Genomic DNA, 20,972 nt, shown 5'->3' with positions numbered 1-20,972 from the left:
AAATTGAAAGAGCAATTTCTAAATTAGAAATAAAATGAAATAAAATAAAACAAAATTCTTCTTCATATTTCTGTACCTTGTTGTCAATACATATATAGAGATCATAATAATTTGCAAGTTTAGTATCAATCATGAATTAAACTGTCAAAAAGCGTTCTAGAGACTGGTTGGTAACAGTGGTTTGTTGTCGTATTGACATTAATACGCAAGTGGTGGAACTAAAAACCGATCGACAAAAATGCAGTGCCATACATTAAATTCAGATCAGCCCAGGTTAACAGGAACCTGTAAAAAGCTTGCAGTTTAAATGGGCGAATATTGAGTATTTTCTTTCCCATCTCCAAAGTAAGAACTTTCGGTATTGTCGATTTAAAAGTGACTGCGATAATAATTACAATCCAAAAGGTGCTGTCGGCGGTAATAGGAAGTTTGAGGCCCGGTCCACACGTATCCGGATACTTTTGAATCCGCAACTTTTTCTTTCCGGATACGGCTTTCGTCCACAAAAACCTCAGAAGGAAAGGTAATTTTTAATTTTGGAATATGACTACGTCACATGAAAACCAAGAATAGCGGGCTTTTTGCCAATGACCATAGAATCCCTCAGTATAGAGCGTATGCACTCATGTGTCCAGCAGCCATGGAAATTTATTGGAACAAAAGAAAGTGTTTACATAAGAAGAGTTCAACTCCCACAGGACTGGTTTTGTACACTAACATGGCCGCCGTTTCATTGTTTTGGAACACCAATATGGCTGCCATGACGTCACGTGCATACGCTCTTTTGCACGCCACTGCAACATCAGAATAAATGAGTTTATTCACTCGACTCAAGTGCTAGTGAATCTAAACAAAAAACTAAATTGAATAGGTTGCCGTTGGAAGCTTCGACTAAAAACACACGGAACCTTATAAAAATAGTTCTGATTGTTACAAAAATACCTTCCGAATATTTTCGGCTTTACACTCTAAAGTAACGCTTACTCCATAGTTTTTACAAATTCAAACGTTTCTCAGTTTTAGTACAATTTAGTCTTGATACAAAATATCGAGCGCCTGAAGAGCTTAGTTTTTTAAACCTACTTTTACAAACATCTACACTGTTGTAGCTGTACATAATTACACGGTGTTTCAAATTAAATTTTTGAAGACAGAGTAGAATAGAATTAACATCTTTCTTTCTTTCAGGTCCGAATCTTTGCACTGAAAACTGAAAAAAAAAAAAAATCAAAATTTCAGAACCAAAAACAACAACATCTTAGGCATCAATTCCACTTAGCATTAAGTAACAATTGTATAACATCTTTCTTGCATTGCAAACAGTAATTACCTCAACATTACAATCTCATTCACGGTTTTCTCTGCCCTGTTTTTTCATCTTTATCTTTGAACTTGGAAGCTGAAAGAGAAGAAATCAACGGTTGGTATTGTACCAAAACACTACCGTGACCCGTGGTGTGGATTTTTCTCATCGTCCCAACCCCCAATTTTTTTAATGACGTTTCATATGCTTAACTCGCAGAGACGTGCATGTTTTCCAAGAAGCGAGATACCTACCTACAGTTTGATACAGGGCAACACGAGCAGCAACAGAACCCATATTGGAAGATTCCACCTGGATGACCAATCAGAGTTGAAGTGTTAGGATCACGTGATAAGTGCACACTGGACAAGAGACAGGGGACATGCAAAGGTCACAGGTTTATCTACAATCCCAGACAAACGAGTTGGGACACGGAGCAAGTTCTCCCCTCCCCCCACTTTCAATGTTGATAATCAGGTGATTTTCCCCTTTTTTGTTGGAGAAAACGCGATATTTTCCAACATTGATTAGGGGGGAAGGGGGATACGTGATACAGCTCAAGTGTTCCAACTTCTTTTGGCCGGGATTGTAGTTACCTACGTTCTAAATATGGGTCATTTCCGAATTAAGTTTAGCCTTTAGTGAGTCTTGGTGCTCTTCCTTTCGTATGAAAATGAGATTTACTTCACATGCAAACTAAACTCATTTTCATATCAATGGTTGTGCACGAGGCATGGCTTTGATAAAGAGGCTTGGGGCAACTCGGAAATGAGATATGCAGTGTGCTGATGAAATGCAGATAACGTCACATTTACTCCGATTTCGGAAACTGCCAGTTTGGTTCTTTATGGTGCCCGACAGTAGAGGAACACACGTAAGTACGTTTTAAGATAGTCCTTTCATATCGGTCTGTACGCACCGTCAGGAAATAAAACTGACTTACAAATGGAAATTGAATCTATTTCAAATTCCTCGAATATTAGCCCATGGATTAAGCTCTTACAGAGATGTATAACTTCTTTCGATAGGAAGCCCACTATTGGAGATATTGCTTTGTATTGGCGTTGTTTGAGTATTCTCGGAGAGCAACAGAGCTTGTTTTGCGGTTTATATCGTTGTGTTCTCAGAATCTTGATGCGCGCTTTTCGTGTACACACCTTCAAATATTTGGGCGGAACATCCTCTAAATATCAACCGAAACATTTTTGAAACGCGAAATTCTTTCGGATAATAAAGTCACTCCCCTCGCAAATATGCCCACTGAAAAGCCCCTTGAACGAATATATGCCCGGAACATATTGGGGAAATTTGTCTCAACTGTCAGGTGGGGTTTACAGAGTCCAATGTTTATCTGAACACAAGGAATTATCGACTTTTCTTACTCACCCCCTTAGAAAGTTGTCTCGTCAAAGGTTTCCCCTTTCCGACATCAGTTGATGATTGCCTCGTGATGGTTGTGCCGTACCTCCCCGCCCCTCCTTCGGAAGTCTGTCTTGACAGAGGCCCCCCTGACGCCCTCTTCCAAACTGGGTCGGAGTCGACCTTCGCGTCAGACGACACCTTCCTCAGGGGTTCTTTGGTTGCGGATGAAAGAGTGGAGTCCTGGGACGAGGAGCTCCTGCTGTACGAAAAGCTAGACGGGAAAGAGTCTGATACGGGACGGCGTGACTCTGCAGAAAAATAACAACAGTCACGCTGCTTTGTTGTTGAGCGTGGCGTGACTAAATAACACCTCTGAAAGAGCCTACGGTATTTTTAGCCATCAAGACAAGAGCAAGCTAATATTTTAGAGCCACAAATTCCAAAGTCACATGAAACAATTAACACTATGGGCGCTGTTCCACCAAGCAGTTTTGCTTAGAACTTTGTTGTAACACAAGTTGCATGAGATATTCTGCATTGTAGCACAACCTAAAATGGTCATGTCTCGCGAAACTTTCGTAATAGCGAGCGTTGAATGAAGCTTGGAAAAGATTTAGACGCAACACGAACGAGGAATTCATCTGAAGAAAGTAGTACTAATCAGATATACCTTCCATAAGCGACGCTCCTCTGACGGGGGCAACAGACCGCTTAGTTTCTATTATTACAGAGCTGACGATTCGAGCGATAGCCCTCACTCCGACGAAGAGCAAACTCTCAAAAACGTCGTCTTCTTCGCGTTGGTAACCAACGTAATCCTTTTATTTTGGGGGCGGGAGGTTGTCGTTATCTTCGGAAGGGTCCTTATTTCAACCACAAAACCTTTCGGTCGGACGGAAGGGCAGCTCCAGGGCAAGTTATTTTCTGAATTTTAGTCTGTCCACACGACCTCTTTTTTTTTTTTTTTTTTTGAGTTCGTCGAGATCACAAGCAAACGTATTTAAAGCAAGGGTTTGACAAAGCCCGAAAATTTTCGCTAACATCGCTCGGCGCTCGCACGCACTTAATCGTAGCGAAAAAGTAAACGTCTATGGACAGACTAGAGTTTTACGGCAAAGCACAGTTGGCGAAGGACGCCAGGCAACAGACACCCTCTTACCGTATGGCCTTCTTCTCTCCGTCACCTCTGCTATTGCTGCTTTCTCCTCTTCTTTCGCCATCGTACTACGCATCTCCTCTAGCTCTTTCTTCTGCTTCTCAACAGTGAACTTAAGTTTGATATTTTCCGATCGTTGTTCGTCGTACATTCGTTTATAATCGTCGTCCACGAATCCGAACGAGATCGAGTGCTCGGACTTGCGTCGCTCCAGCTGTCGAACCTTTGTGCGATGCGAGCGCACATCTTCGCTGTGCTTCTGAATTTCATCGTCTAGTCTTTGACGGAGACTTTTAATTTCCTCTTTGTGTCTCCGCCTCTTCACCTCAAGCAGAGTTTCTTGTTCTTCGACTTTAAGCTCAAGATCTTTAATCTTCTGTTCTTTTTGTTTTAAATCTAAAGACGTAACCAGAGTATTTCCACTCGCGCCGTTCAACACACGTTGCTCGCTCCTGACGCTTTCAAGTTCTTTCTCGTGTCTTCGTTTTAATTCCTGAACTGAAGCATCCCGTTCCTGCTTCAAATCCTCCAGCTCTTTTTCGTGCTCTAACTTCTGTTCTTCGATAACATCCTCTAAACTCTTGATTTTCAATCTCAAGTCCTCAACGTTCTGCATCTTCTCCTCGCCTAGCTTTTGTTTGTACATATTGACCTCGGCAGCGTGCGCGGCCTCCATTTCTTCGATTTTCAAATCAAGCTCTTCGATTTCCAATCTCAGACTATCGTTCTCTGACGAGAGCGTTTCCCAGTCACCCATCTTGCACTTCTCCTCTTTCTCCCGTTCAAAAGCGTCTTTGTACATTTTAATTTCCTTTTGATATTTTCTGTCGATGGCTTCCATTTCTTTTTGCATCTGGTAAATCTTTATGCTCATCTCTTCCGTTCTTCTCAGCCCAAACATGGTGGCAGCCTCGGATTTTTTCAAACTTTTCTCCAAGTCTGTTTTTTCCTTTTTGGCCTGCTTTTTGCTCGTTTCAATTTCCTTTTCGAGATCGTCAATTTTTGTCATCGCTTCCTGCAATAAAAGGAAAAAGTTTTAATTTGCCAAGGTAAACAAGACCCTCAGAGGATAAATTTCTTTGCAATGCTGAGCCACTCAGCACTGATATGAGACAAGCTGTACATCAGAATTAACTGTGTAATCATTTTGAGTGTTGCAACCAATCTTTGCGTTAGCATTAAGAAAAGAAACTAGGAACCTCAGGAGTCAATTGGAAAAAAAGTCTCTTTACCTGGGTAGGATTCGAACTCAACACCTCCGAATTAGAGCACCGTCGTTCTACTGACTGAGTTACGAAAGCAGCGCGGGTAATTAAGGGGGTAATTCGTGCCAAGATAGATATGAAGAGTACAAAACAACGTTCGTTAGATGTAAGGACACTAAACGTGGTAACAGATGTGGTACAATAAACATGATCCACTAAGATTAGAACTGAACCATTTCAAAAACAAGGTGGAGAGGGCAAAAACTCCTTTGCTAACGGGTTTAAGCCTTTTACTCATTATAAGCAAATAATGTATTTCCTGGATTTATCTTTTCGTTCAGGGTTGCTTAGGGGCCTGCCGTTCCTTGTGTAAAGAAGGTAAATCTCGATGTCCATAGCAGAGTTACCCCCAGCATTAACTTCGCCGGTACCCATTAATACACCTAGGTGGAGAGAGGCACTGTGAGAGTAAAGTGTCTTCTTGCCCAACGATACAACATAATGTCCCGGGAAAGGACTCAAATCTGAACTGCTCCATCCAGTGGCGAGCGCAGTCACCATGAGCCCACCGCGCCTCCACACACACACACACAAAAAAAACAGACACACACCTCTAATGAGAGCTTCATTCCTGCACGGGTGATGGTACTGGCGACTGTCTGTGAGTCGGGCTGACTGCCACCATTTGGTGACGTGTTGCCACTCCTTGCCACCTGAATGGCGACCAACATGTCGGCCTTGAGAAGATTGACTTCCTCGTCATGCTTAACTTGTTTCTGTAACAACTGCTTTTGGAACTCGTCCCGACACGACGCCAACTCCGACTCTAGCTGAACGACACGCTCTTGAAGCTGGGAATCACTCTGTTAAACAAAACACGGTATAGTGAACTTTCACTTACAGTGAGTCGGTAAGTCAGTCAGTGAATCAGTCAAGGAATCAGTCAGTACGTCAATCAGTCATTCAGTTAGTCACGTGTGCCCGTCAGTCAATCAGTCAGTCAGTCAGTCAGTCAATTAGTCAGTTAGTCAGTCAGTCAGTCAGTCAGACAGACAGACAGACAGACAGACAGTCATTCAGTCAGTCAGTCAGTCAGTTAGCGAGTCAGTCAGTCAGTCAGTTAGCCACTCAGTCAGCTGATTTCTTTTACCAACCAAAGTTGATTCATGTTACCTGGGCTTCTCCTTCCAAAGTAACCAGAGGCACCGTCCTCGATCTCTTGGCCTCCCGTAGAGCTTCTTGATGTTCTTCTTGTAATTTAGCGATCTTCGTCTCGTACTCTGCGCGCATGGCGGCCAGGTCTTGCGGCAGTTCTTTTGGAGTCATTGGCGAAGCAGATCCCTCCACGTCGAAATATTTTTCTGATCTTATCGCTTGGATCACTGTCATCATGTCGTTACGTGTTTGCTCGATCTCTCGTTGCTGTTTTTCCTGTAATATGAAATAGAACAAATAAATAAACGGTACTCCACGCAATGGCTACATGCACTCGCAAAAGACTTCGGACGTTTAATTTTAGGACACTTTTTTTATCGCATTTCAGACAAATTTCGAGCAAACATTTCGGACACTTAGCTGAAACATAACTTAAGTAAATTTGTTGCTACAAAACGCGAATTATACAGCAACAACATCTGTGGAAATGATAGTTTTACTGCACCCTCAAGGTTTTAGATTCACTGACGAGAAAATAACACCAATTCTTACGTATCTGAAGCGGTTTCTCAACTAGACTTCGCTCCATAAAAACAAAAACTAAGAGTTTTGGAGCTACTTCAAAGTCTTATAATGCACTGTAAATATCTCGGGCTCTTACAAAAATGTCGGACGGTTTTATTTTAGGACATTTTTTTGTCCGAAATTACCATCATCCGAAATTTTTGGCAAGTAATATATTCTTCTGGTGTTTCCGGTTCGATTCTTGTCTCAGCCTTCCACCAAGATACAAACACAATTATTCACCCGTTCAGTCTTGAGTTCCTCGTTGTATTTCTTGCTGAGTTCCTCTGTTTCTTGCTCCAGTTCGTGAATTCGATTCTTGAGCTGCTGGACATTCGAGTCATCGCCCTTGGCTGGTGAAGGCGCCGCTCCTAAAGAGGCCTGGAGAACAATAGCCATGTCGCGCTTGAGCTGTTCAAGCTCTTCACCGTGATGAACCTATGAGAAATAAATAATGTAAGTAAGACCTCTCTTTTAGTGTTATTATTAGTGCTTCTCAATTCGATAAAAAAAAATCCCACACTGATCACAGGGATCCGTTAGGGTCAGGTAACAGCTCTCGCAAGGTCTCACATGAATGGCTTGATACTCTTTGAGAGAACAATAGAACAAAGAACAGAAACACAGCCACTAACCCCAAAACAACAGCTGTTACACTATGACCACAAAAAGAATTACAAGCTTACGTGAGCTACAACAATTCTGTTCTTTTTCTTTGGGGGAGTGGGGGAGCGGGGGAGCGGGGGAATTGGCTGCTGCAGGGAAATCTCACACACGTCGTAAAAGAACAGGTTTGTTCCACATTGTAAGTTGACGTTTGTGCAAAGCTGTTTAAGAGAGATCAATTCGATAAATCTTTGAGGAGCTATCATGTTAGAACCCCAGGAGTCCCAGTGTGACACTCCGTTTGCCGCTTATCGCAGCAGATAACCTGCCATTTGTGCGAGGGGAGCAGAGGGGTTAAGAATTGAGGGCCTAAAATCAGCGCAACAAACCTTGAGATTCTCGATCTCCTCCATGTACTTCTGACTCATATTCTCCATCTCGACCTGTAGATGAACAACTTCAGTTTGCAGACCATCCACACCGTCCCCACTGCTCCTCTTTAGTTTGTCCATCTCTCGAGAATGACTTTTCTTCAGTAGCTCCATCTGACCTTCATACCTAATGGAACAGAATGACGTCAGAGCACAAGACGCATTACCACTTGGGGAGGGAGGGAAGGGGAGGGTGGAGGTCAAAATCGCTTCTTACGGATAGACGTCTGCTAGATTGGAATGTATATTACTTTAAAGAAGTATGCGAGTCGTACGACCTTACGAAGTTAAGGGTGGTATGTTATCTTCAGGCACCGTAGTTCAAGCCAAATGTGGCCACAGTCCGCCATATTGAGCCGCCACTACGGTGCCTGAAGAAGAGCGCTAAAACTGCCACAAAAGTCCCGTGTAAAACAAGATTTTCTTTATTTATTCGATAGTTTATTTACCTTTCTGTCATTTCCTTCATCTCAGTCTCTAGTTCTTGTACTCTGGCGGCCATTTCCTCGTCATTTTCTCGGATCATTTCACGAGCGCTACTTTCCAAGATGGCTTCCCGCCGCGCGTTCTCTAACTCCTTCTTGTGAAGAGCTCTTAATTTCTCGATCTCTTGCTGGTGAGAGGCCTTAAGTTCGCTGATGTCAGACTGAAGAGTTATCACACGAGAAGTTAGCCGTAATTTCAGCTCGTCAGCCTCGGAACTTGCCGCTCCGGAGACTTGCAGCGTCTCTTCGTTTAACTTTTGCATTTCGTGGACATGAGAATCTCTTTGGAGACTCAACTCCTCAGCAAATTTCTTCCTTGAATCTTCAAGCTCTGTCTGCAGCTGTTTCACTCGAGTGGCTTCCATTTCTCGACTTCTTTCGCAAAACGCTAACCGCTCTTCCATCTGTTCCACTTTCACGCTTTCGCTGAGGGTTTCCCGGCTTTCGCTTCCTTCTGTTTGAGCATCCTTCATCTCTTTAACCATTTGCGTCACTCGCGACCTCTCATCGTCCAGTTGCCTCTCCAGCTCTTTAGAATTCTCCTTTTCCTCGCTAATGGCTAGCTCTAACTCTTTGATATATTTCATGGACAATTCCATCACGTCTAATATGCTATACTTTTCTTTATCCAGCTCTTTGGCTTTGTTAACTAAGCTCTCTCGCGTCGTATTCAATTCTTTTTCTCTCAAGGTAAGGTTGTTTTCAACACCTTGAATCCACTCCGCCGTTTCTTGTTCAACTGTAAGTCTTCTTGCTAATTCTTCAGCCAGTTCTATAACCTTCTCCTCACTCGCTATGAGTTTAGAGTTTTTGTCCTTGGCAAAATCTTCGTACTTCCTGATTCGCTCTTCGGCTTCCGTGAGCTTCCTTTTCACCTCATCAACCTTAAAATCTTCGTCTTCTTTTTTGCTTTTTTGTAGTTCGGCAGAAAGAAGTTTTTCCTCAACTTCGTAGTCCACGAGTCTTTCTTCAACTACCGCTAACTTCTCTCTTGTTTCTTCGAGCTCATCCTGCAGGACGCGAATTTTGTTTTGAAGATCATCACTATTCTTGGAATCATAGCCTCTCGCTGTCGATTCATTAAGAATCAATTTTTCTTCGAAGACAGCAATCCGTTCGTGGGCGACTGCTAGAGAAGACTCTCTGTCAGACAATTTTTCTTCTCTATCTTTCAACTCTGATTCCAGTTCATCGATGTGCTTTTCCGCATCCTCTCTGTACACCATGAGTTCAGTTTTCCTTTTAAGTTCCTCAACTTCACCGTCCCTTACTTGCAACTTTCTCCGCTCGGATTCCAAAGCGTTTCGCAGATCGTCGAACTGATTCTGAAGTTCTTCAAGACGAAGTTTTTCCCGGTTTAGTTCAATTTCCATCTCGTCTCGTTTAGCCTCCTCTTGCTTCATAAAATCTTTTTCTCTCCGAGCACAATTCCTTTCAGTGTCTCTCAATTCATCGTCTTTACGTTTCAACAGTTTCTCTAAATCATAAAGCCGTTTTTTATCCGCCTCTGCAATTAAACTATTGGATTCTTTTTGTAATAATTTTGCTTCCAGTTCTTCAATTTTGTCCTTGTAAATTGAGATTTCTTCCTCCAAACCTACAATACGCTCTTTGACGTCCCACCGTTCCCCTTCATCAGTTTCATTTTCGGTTTGAAGAAATATTTCTCGTTCCATACTTTCTGTAAGTTCGCTTTCAACAGTTTGTAGTCTTTCTTCCAATTCTCTGTTTTTCTCTACCACATCGGCATTTCTATCTTCCAATTTCCTCATTTCCTTGTGCAAATTCTCCAGTTCGCTTTCTCTCTTTTTCAAATCGTCCTTAAATCTGTTACGTTGGGTTTTTAAGCTTTCTACATCCTGTTCTTTCTCTTTCAAACAGTCTTTTAAACGATCAATTTCCTTGGTGGCGGATTTCAAAGCGGCATCGTGATCGCCACGACCGGATTCACTCTGTTCTGAATCACTACTCTCCACCGAATCAAGAGCTAATTTCAATTTATTAAGTTCCTTGACATAGGACAAACCGTTACTAGTTCTTTTTTCATCATCACTAGATTTTGGCTCGGCCTGAGTCACCTCCGCCTCTACAGTTGTCACCCTTGCCGCTACGATATTTTCCGACGCAACGCGTTCTCTTGCTCTGTTTAACAGCTCAACGACCTCTTTTGAAAGTCCATCTTTTTTCCGCTCATCCGACAGCAGTTCAAGTTCTACAAACAGTCGGTTGTTCTCCTCTTCAACTTTGACGCGTCTTTCTTTCTCGTATTCAAGCTCTAAGTTTTTGTTAACCAAGTGGTTTTCAGTCTCGGCCAGCTTTCTCTCGTTATTGCTCAACTTCGACTCAAGCTCCTGCAAAAGCGACCTGGTGTACTTCGCGACCTTCGACCGACTTTCGTTGGCTTTCTCAAGTTCTCTAGTCTTCACCAGCAATTCTCGTTCATTCTGCTTCAGTTTCTGCATAAGCACTGCCAGTTTGGATTCCAAATCCTTGCCGTCATGGCCATTCGTATCACCCTTCAGACTGAACACTTGATCACTCTCCGGTTCCTCTCCAGCTAAAATCAATTTCTCCTTGCCACTTCGCGAGACGTGCTTCACGGACGAAAGTTCGCTTTTCAACGACTCAACGTTTGCTCTGTGAATTCCAATAATGCTATTCGCTTCCTGAAGATCAGCCTTGGCTTCCGCGAGTTCTTTGGCATGAATTGACAGTTTTCCTTTATGTTGTTGAAGAAGCTTCTCTTTCTCTTCCAACTTCTGTCTCAAGTCATTCACTTTCGATCTCGCCTCGAGCACTTCTTTCTCCTGAAACAGCAAAGCTTTCTGGTAATCTCTACACTGAGAATGTTCCTTCTCCAGCTCTTTTATTCTGTTCACCTTCGTTTTCAACTCAAGCTCGAGGATGTGCGCGGAGTCCTTCTGTCTTGCAGACAACACGCTTTGCTCTCTTAAACGCTTATTCTCATCTTTCAGTTTCTCTAGTTGGAGCTTTATCAGGAAAATAAATACAAATAAATGAGCACACGTTAGGCCCTGGCCAAACAGACTCGAAGTCGCAACTAACCGCAGATTAAACTTGCGTAGAGACTTGCGTTGGGTGGCCAAATGGGCTCGCTAGTTTCCTCTCAAGGTCACTCAAGTTGCACTTGCGAGTCCGTTTGGCCAGGGCTATGAACAATTGTAACTTTACAAGTGCTTACTTACTTATTTGTTTTTTTTACTTAAACCAATGCTTCTGAAGTAAAACAAAACCTGTACAAACGCTTTCTTGAAAAAGCTTTTTCACGCTTCTTTAACAGAACTCAAAAAGAGAAAAAAAAAAAAAGTGTGGTCCAACGCAGACTTTTCTTTGTAACAGGCACGTGACTTTAATCAGTCAAAATATCAAACAGATCAGAGACAACAGTAACTCAAGATTATTCCACACTACTTCACTAAATTAAGTCTCAAACAACTATACAGTCTATCTGATGAGCATCCCTTGTTCATCCAGTCCATCTTCTGCTGATCTTTCCCCCACCTCCCCTTCCCTTGCACACAAATCCTTCTTACTAAGAAAGATGGTACTACATAATATAAGTTAACATGGTGTGTCCACTCACCGATGCTTGTTGTTCCTCGGTACTCACAATAGGTCGGCTACTTAGAGGAGTGGCGCTGACTTTCGAAAGAGTGCTTTTATCAAAACTTGGTACACGCGAAACAGTAGCTGCTGTACCTGAAAATGACCAGGAGACCAGGTGTTTCTTATTACTGAAGTAAAATTCAAAACCAAAGAAAGCTACCAGTATGTCATGAATTACACAACTTGAAACCTTTTGGAAACATAAGTTTGTGAATTACAATTCATCTCATTCTTTCTCATTTATAGCCCTCCCCGTTTCTTCTCTTCTCAGGAGGCGCGGTGGCCTTATGGTTAGTGTGCTCGTCCCCAAATCGAGCGGTCCAGGTTCGAGACCTGGCCGGGGACATTGTGTTGTGTTCTTGGGCAAGACACTTAACTCTCACAGTGCCTCTCTCCACCCAGGAGTATAAATGGGTACCGGCAAATTGTTGGGAAAACTTTACAAATTGTGGGGGAGTGACCTGCGATGGACTAGCATCCTGTCCAAGGGGAGTAGAATTATTCCTAGCCACTTCATGCTACAGAAACTGGGATAAGCTCTGGCAGCTACGAGTCAGCCGGCTCCAAGGCTTCACTTCTTCAGTTTCTTCTCAGTTTGTTACTCCTCTTATAATTAGTCCTTTTCTACTTCGGTAAACTTCATGTTTACCAAGGTAAAAAGATGGTGCTAAAGAGGATCATTGAGCTGGGGAGGATACATACCACTTACTAACCGAGTTCGAGGTCTGTACTGTAAGTTACGGACCAAGTTTTTTCCCCTTTGATTCATGGCTCAAGCGCGAAGCATGTGGGCCATAAATTCGAAGGGGGAAAAACGAGGATCTGTAACTTACAGTGCAGACCGAGAAGATGAGGTTAGTAAGATATTTATTAGATCTCTACTGTGTGCCTGACGAGTTCGGGAACGATTTCTATTTACGTGGAATGGCTTCAAATTTCTGATGCATGTGGAACGCAAAATGGGTCAATCTGAAATCGTTTTTAAGTCGTTAGCATGCTTTAATACACAATTTAGAGCAAAAGAAAGTTTAAACTTTTACTTGCTATAAAAGTTAAGAACGGTTGGCGATAAATCACGAAACAGTTTGGCAACCAACGTTAAATTTCAGTGGGCCTAACTAACCAATCACGTGTGCATACTAACTGAGAGATCTAATAAAGGATTTTAAAGAAAGGGATTCGATATACGGCCTGTCATAAGATGGTCTGCTGTATGGGAGGGGGAGTTAGGGGGCACCCTCCATTGAAAAGTTTTTTAAATTGAGGTCCTCAGAAATAGGATTTCTGGCATTCTGAGGCCAAGTTAGTGCATTACAAAATACAGTCGAAGCCCTATTAAATGGCTACCCTCGGCGAAATGGACTGTGGCCGCTTAAAAGGGGTTGCCTGCTTAATAGAGGTAGAAACAATAGAAAAGCCATCATTGGGACTTTGATTGCTGGCTGCCTAAAAAGGCTGGCGGCTTAATAGGTGGCTGCTTAATAGGGGTTCAACTCTATCTCATTTTTATAATTTAGGGGTTCAGCCAAACCCCCAGGACACCTCTAGATCCTCCCCAGGTCAGCAGAAGGAAAAAGGCAACAAGAAGAAGCGAGAAGTTCAAAAACAACTTGGAGAAGGTCAGAGGAGAAAAAACTTATAACACCTCACCCCACATGTAAACTATGGCAAATTTCCAAAGACAATTCAGTTCATGCAATTTTGCTAAAGCGTGAAGTTTAATAATACCTGGACAGGAGAAATAGTTGGAAACCGTTATTTGAATTAATTTCAGATAGAAGTCTACCAAAGCAACTGGATTATTTGCTCTCAATTTCTAGGAGGTGATAGTTGATTCGGCCTTCAGCCTCATCAACTATCACCTCATAGAAATCGATAGCGAATAATCTAACTGTTAAATAGTTTGGGAGAACAAGAAATGTTTTGGGAACACAGGTTGACAGACAAGTGTTTCCACAGCTTTTTTGAGTTCTCCCAAACGAGTGTTTCTATAACTCAACAGAAACACGGAGAACATGTTTTCTATTTCTTGTAGAAAATATTGCGACAGAAAAAGAAAACAACTTGTTTACTTCGATCATCAAAATGTAAATTACCTTTTCTTTGCATGAACAGCTCGTGCTAGTTCTGTGTTTCTATAGAGTTTTAGTATAAACCTACTAGCATTCTATTGTGCATGACATTCTCTAAATGGCTACACCAGACACTACCTATTCTGTTGTAGATAGTGAGTAGCGTAGCATTGTGTGGTTGTTAATAGACTGGCTTCTTTACATTTTCTAAATGTCTGTGAAGAGGATTCAGATAAAGTTTTGAACAACTAGTAGATTTATACTAAAACAGTTACATAATTGCTCTTGATTTCTATGCATGATAGACATCTTGAGCAATTGGAAATAATAGAAACACAATTTTTAACCAATCAGTGTGCACATTTTCTTTGGGCTTTTTTCTAATGATATCTAATAACAAAGAACAGTAACAATGGTTATAGGTTTCAAAAGAAGTAACAATGATAACTCACTCTGGAGAAACACATCTGAGTCACTAGAGCTACTCGAGCTTCTACGGGGAACAAATGCCTGTGATGCTTGGACAAATGGCTTAAGCACCCGTGACCAATTGTCCAACTCCAGTCTATTCTCGGCCTTGAGGTAGTAGGTTGTCCTTCCTAGCTTCAACCCAATGGAAAATGGTTCACCGGTATCTGCCTCACCAATGAACATGCCATTGCAAAAGTCAAGATTGATACTGCCATCCAGTCTTTCAGTTGAGCAGTTCTGCAATGTAAGACACAGAAATGTCAGAGGTTTCATCAACTTTTTCAGCAGGGGGGCAGCTGGTTTTCACAGGTCAGAAAAAATTTTCAGACCAGACCAGACAGGCAAAACCGTCCTCATATCCAGTCAATTTTTCTGGTGCCCAACCCTTAACAAAACCCTGACTGCAAGTCATGTTCGGGACAAATGATGGTGTAGTACTTAATATTTTCACCATGTAACACACTTATTAACTACAGAATGCAAAGAAAGCCCTGTCCAATAGCCTGTTGTTAGCGGATTTTGTAGTTTAGCTAGTACATGTAGATCCTTTCCTTCACATGCAGAGTTTTTTCAGGTAAATTTGAAAAAATTCAAATCACAGAAGAACTGTAAAAGATCAAATTATTGTTTTAATTTTGATCTTTAACTTAATTAATTATCAATCATGCTAGTGAGAAAATTTTGGGAGGGGGGGGGAGGTAGCAAAAAGGACTGTTGCTAGGGATTTCATTAACATTTTCAGCATGAGGGCAACTGGTTTTCACAGCTGGACTAAACTATTAGAACTGAACTTCTCTGTATTTTTGTTCTCACAGCCAGTCAATTCGCCAGGTACCTGGCCCTTAATGAAATTCCTGCTGTTGCACTAGTACATCCCAGTAAGAGCTGAAAAGCTGATCAGATTTATTTACACCATGTAACTAAACACAAAAAATAGTTTGAAAGATTTAATTCATGTGTGCATCAATAATTCAAAATTTCAATACATGAAAATAAGTATATGTACTAGACGACAACATTTACCTATTAGAGACAATAAAAAGTCTTCTATCTAATTAACTGACAGCTTTGTGATTGGTATATAAAAAGTGAAAAAAAAATTTATTATACAACAAAATTTTTTCCAAGAGATAGCTGAAACCAGTAGATACAGAAAATTGAGAGCATATGCTCAATAAAATTAAAAGAAAGGCCATACAGTACCAGTCAAAGGGATTGCAGCCTTACATGAGCATAAAGCCTGTGCACTACACACGTATCACATGCAGTAGTTACATAAAAGACTAAATGTTTAAAACAATGGACATTTGATCCAAAATATTTAAAAATAATGCCATCTGCTCTTACATGCAAAATAATAAACAATAGTTTTCAAGAATATCAAAAAATTATTTGAACTTACATATAAAAATCTATCCTTCCAATAAAAGAATGAAATTGAGTGAATGAGTAGGCAGAGTTTTATTAGTTTTGTGTTGATTTCTGGTTAATTTCTTTGGTTGCTGTTTATGCACCCTCTTCCCCAAATAAAATACAAAATGACAGTTTACAAGATATGTGTCTTGCCCAAAACAAATGGCAGCACATCTTTGAAGCAGGATAAAGAATTTGATCTACACTGTCCCAAAAAAAATCAAAGTTTCTATGTTTTTGTTACCAAAGAGCAGACATGAAAGGACATCGGATTATCCTGAGATGCTCTAGTTACACTAAAGCTTAATGGGTTTTAGAAAGGATTAGGTGTAAATTATAAACATGCAATGTGCTGGTTGTGTTAATGAACACTTTCCACATGATTCATTTCTGTGAGCTGAATGGAGATAGTGATAAAGATGGCACCAGTGGTCAGAAATATTTTTACCACTTGATAAATATCTCTGTTCACAAATGTGCAATAATTTGAACACCATACAATACTAACATAACACTGACAGTTCAATGGGTAGCTTGAATTTTCACTGCAAAATCTTGCCTATATGAAATGAATGCATAAGAGAGCATAACAATACGGAAACATTAATTTTATCTCGAGAAAAATACCGATCGTTAAAACCACTTTTGAAAAAAAGCTGTAGGCTCAATTAATTAATAGATTGATCACCCCCAACATGGCACAAGAATAGTCTTAATTTTTTATAATCGAATATTATTCGTATATTCCTTCCACATCGGGCAAAATTAAACAACCAAATTGACAAGCTACCAATGTTTGGGTTCAGGTAAAACAGCACCGATTGTAAGGTAAGGACTTAAAAAGATTTCTGCAATGTTTACGAAGTGCTCCTGTGTCTTCTCTCGTTACAACTTTTGAAAACTGAGAAGAATTCAGCATACTTGGGCTTCCACGATTATCGATCTGTAGCAGTAATTACTCGAAGACGAACACTGTGCACCTTCAATCTTCAAACTATTGCCCAACTCAAAGAACCACTTTATTATTATGTAAAAGTTCATGTGTCAAAATACTTTACGGACGGCAAATATTTGCGCAGAGCGACTGAAGAATGGAACGGATGCAATTAGCGTGCGAGAAACAACTTCTTTGAAGCAAAATATTTTTCGGTTCTGATTTCAAAATGTGAGCACAAACAACAGACTTCCGCAAAATTTTTGTTGGACTGAACAAAAACATTTTAAGTTCTATTTCACTCTTCGAATCAGTAGAAAACACAGAAAATGGACCGGAGAAAACTATATTGACGAGGAATGCACCTTGTCCCCTCTTGAGTTATATGTGACTACAATGTAGGTGTAGTTAACGTAAATAACGTGTAAATTTCAGCTATTTGAAAATTAATTTTCGTACCTTCTGTTCGTCGTAGAAAAAAAAGTCCAGTGTCCCTGTAGAATTTAGCACAAACCAACGCTTGTTCCATCGCTGAAGAACGAGCAAAAAAGAGTTAGAAGGGTATTACATGCATCCTCGTTGATGAAAATAAACAGAAACAAAAAAATATCAACAAATTCACAAACGGAGCAAGGACTCACCGAAGGAAGAACCCTCCCTTTATCTACCGATTCGTGAGTTGTTATGCACAGAACCCCTGATTTGACCACAGTCCGCAGTCTTGAATATACCTAACGATTAACAGCAGAAAAAAGAGGTATTATATTTGCCATCATAAACTGACTGCACAGCAAGAACGATGCAAGAAAACTAAGAACTTATGTAGTTCGACTAGGAAACGGCAACATATTTCCAAGCTGCATAAAGCACTGACTGATTAATGCTACCTTTTGAGCTGACTGTTTTCGTGTCACACTTTGAAATGACACATCTTGGCTGGATCCAGAGGAGCCGTGTGCTTCTTTCAGCTTGAAACAATTTTGACACTTGCTCTTGTTAAATACATTTGGCTGAAAGTTCCTGCACGGACGATCAGCCATCCCGAGCGATCGCTATCAGTTCTGTTTCATTCTTGGCTCGACTGGGTTGCTGTCGCCTTCTGTCGATTGTCTTATCCCACAGATTAAATAGCGAAGAAAGCACCGTTGTAAAATTTCAACTTAAAAGCTCTTTGTGAGGATTCCAGGAGAGTTTATGAAATTATAATGCCTCCACAAGCGACGCCCCGGTTTGCTTTGATCCTTTTTTCAAACGTTTACTAGGCATGCGTAGGTGGTGACAAAAATAACTTTGCACTACCCGGCTAAAACTTATGATTTCGACCATCTAGTTCTCAGGTTCCCAACTGTCGGACTCGGCGGAGTTCACTACTTGCTGAAATTTTCGGACGTTAAAATTTCGGACGTCTTCTCATCTCATTTCGGACAAATTTTGGGAAAACAATTTCGACACGGAGCTGAGACATAAATTTACGCCTATAAAACACGAATTAGACTGAAACAAATAATAGTTTTCCTCGCTTTCCTGTACCCTCAAGGTTTCACAGACCTTCAAATTCTATCAAGACGTTACGTATTTCAAGCAGTTTCGCAAACTAGAGTTCGCTCCATAAAGGAACTTAAGAGCTTTGGAGCTACTTAAAAATTTTATACTGTACTGTAAATATATCGGACACTTAAAATTTGGGACGCCGTTTGATTACCGACACCTTTCTTGCCCGAAAACAAAATTGTCCAAAATTGTTTTTTTAAGTAATGTACTTGGTGATTTAAATGTGGTAGGAATATGGTTTTTGTTTGTTGGTTGGTTTTCTTTCTTTCACTCTCTCTGATAAAAAACTGGTTAAATTTATATATTAGTAGACATTATAGGAAAGAAAAATAAGATAGTTTCGCAGTCTCTTTAGACTTTTTTGGGTAGCTCACTGGTGACTTGGACAGTGAATCCAAAACACGACAGGTATTTCTTTGTTGAGTATTACCCTTTCAGTACAACGAGCTGAAAAAAATTTCTTTATCTGCTTTAAAAGGTTAACCAGGAAGCTATTCAGGCTAACCATTTTATTTTTACAAATTATGTACTAAATTAGTATTGAAGGCTCCGTGTTTGAATATATAAATTAATGTACTATAATGCGTTGTGTTTCTATTTTCGTGTTTATTTTTTGTGAGTTCACCCTGCTTCGATGAACCGCTTTATGTAAGGGCCTGGGACACTTGTTTCTGTCAACTCAGCCGCAGTTGTCATGCTAATAAGCCATTTTTGGCATTACTCGGGGTCAGTCGCGCGCTTATGTAGCTGAAAATACTTCCCAACTCATGGGATCATCTCTTAAATTGTTTGGTTGCTGTTGTTGACGGATGACAGTTTTCGATGTATCGATCGAAGTGTACGACTTGTACGCCTCTAACTTTTTTTTTTACCGCAAAACAACCTTCGAATTCTAAAACCAAGCATTTCTTAAAAGGAAAATTCCGTTCCGATAACAAGCTTCTCCGCCCCTTTCGAGACGAAAAGTTCACTTAGCTTTCAAGCAAATATAGGCACTACCACAAGAATTTCAAATCCGTCAAATATCTCTTTCTCTGGCGCACTTAGCTTTCGTAAAAACCGCAATCATCCTTCTCCATCTCTTCAATTAATACTAGCTCACCCATAATAGTTTTCAGCTAGCTGCGAGCTATTAAGGCTTGTAACCCAATCTGTTACAGTTCATTTTTTGATTTTTCTGATGGTCTCGGCTAAAACTAATAATCTCCCGTTCAACAGCTGAGTGTTATGTTGAAAAATTTGACCTTTTTCTTTCTATTTCAGCTCAACCTGCTATCTTGTGGAAATACTACAGCACCTCGCTTATCGGAACAGATACTGTCCCCCTCGGACAAATATCCGTGCATATTTTAGGGCCAAATATAATTATATGTTTGTGTTGGGTTGGTCTCTGAAAAACACATTTCCGAAATGCTTTTAATTTAGGCTCATACTTGAAAAATAAATTAAAGATAACCAATACAGGAATATCAACAATTCTCACACCGTTTGAACGACTGACAGTTCGTGCTTGACAAAATACAGTTATGTATTCACACCGTTGTTTTTACTGTTTTTCTTGTTTTTGCATTGCGTTTTCTTCAACATGTCGAGATTGTTACAACAGTGAAACGTCGATTAAGTTGACACCCTCGGAAAATTGCCTATCCTCTGTAGGAAAGGGAGGGTGTCCATTTAATGAAGGTTTCCCAAGAGAAAACGATATTTTTATTTTTATTTTCTTCTCGATAACAAACTTCTAAATTGTTCACCAAGCTATCCTGAATTCATGTTCTTGACCAACTTTACAACAAGTTGGCAAAAGTGTTGTTTGTAATCTGTCCTCGCAATTGTACGCAATCAGTTTTAGGTTAATTGCGGGTAAGCTTAAGCTTTCACTTTATCTTCAAGTTGCGTAAAACGGCCTCCAAGTTGCATGGATTATCAGAATCATACCACACTAAAGGTGCTCTTTCCTGTTCCTGATGTAGTTAGAGTCGCGCAGGTAAAAAAAAGCAGGAACGCGTAACTATTACTCTGAAAATATCCAAGGTTTGCACACATCTTGTTACATAGCAATCCCGCTGACTATCAACAAACAAACGCAAGTTCTAGTAGTTTAAATTGCGTTCATAGACGCCAGCATTTTCAATCTTTATTTCGTTCATTTAGCTTCGTAAATTTACGCTACAAGGGTGTCCAGCGCTGATGTTACAATTTAATTTACTACAGGAGCCATAACAATCTTGTATAAAATAGGCTCGACCTAATTTACGAATTTGATTGGCTGAAATCGATATTGAAAGCGGTCTAGATTTTCCGATCTAGAGCGGCATCTAGACCGGTAATGTTTTGCGGTGAAAAAGTTGCAAACTTTAATGCAAAAATGTTGACTATTTTCTTCTAACAATATTTATTTATGGCAATGCCAAAAAGTTTGATAAGAAAAGAAAAGAAAAGTAAAGAGGACGAGCAGACTTTGGCAGAATTAAGTTCAGCTCATCGCCGTTCGCAAACAAAATGTCACCTAGTACAAACCAGTTACATTAAACGAATTGAACTTTTCTTGTTTGCCATGTGATAAAAATCTTATTAACCGAGCTTAGTCGGTCTGTGTGGGAGAATTCTTGACCTCCTTCGCGTGTACAGACCTCACTG

General features: G+C 40.5%; 1 protein-coding gene across 1 annotated transcript; it reads right to left on the bottom strand.

Annotated features, from left to right (window-relative positions):
* Nucleotides 1-802: 802 nt before the first annotated feature.
* Nucleotides 803-18,324, bottom strand: LOC145489315 (uncharacterized). The gene is made up of 15 exons (XM_081468270.1): nt 17,672-18,324; nt 17,426-17,515; nt 17,244-17,315; nt 14,419-14,674; nt 11,872-11,987; nt 8,232-11,257; nt 7,741-7,909; nt 6,989-7,183; nt 6,200-6,457; nt 5,638-5,889; nt 3,825-4,836; nt 2,690-2,973; nt 1,558-1,615; nt 1,331-1,399; nt 803-1,210 (listed from the first exon to the last, which is right to left on the bottom strand). Exons 1-14 carry the CDS (start codon nt 17,822-17,824, stop codon nt 1,350-1,352), a joined length of 5,991 nt encoding a protein of 1,996 aa, XP_081324396.1. The 5' UTR covers nt 17,825-18,324; the 3' UTR covers nt 803-1,210; nt 1,331-1,349.
* Nucleotides 18,325-20,972: the final 2,648 nt, after the last annotated feature.

The sequence above is a fragment of the Orbicella franksi genome, chromosome 6, assembly GCF_964199315.1.
Source record: "Orbicella franksi chromosome 6, jaOrbFran1.1, whole genome shotgun sequence".
NCBI classification, from domain to species: domain Eukaryota; kingdom Metazoa; phylum Cnidaria; class Anthozoa; order Scleractinia; family Merulinidae; genus Orbicella; species Orbicella franksi.
The sequence above is the reverse complement of the archived record's forward strand: the minus strand, read 5'-3'. Positions and strand labels throughout refer to the sequence as shown.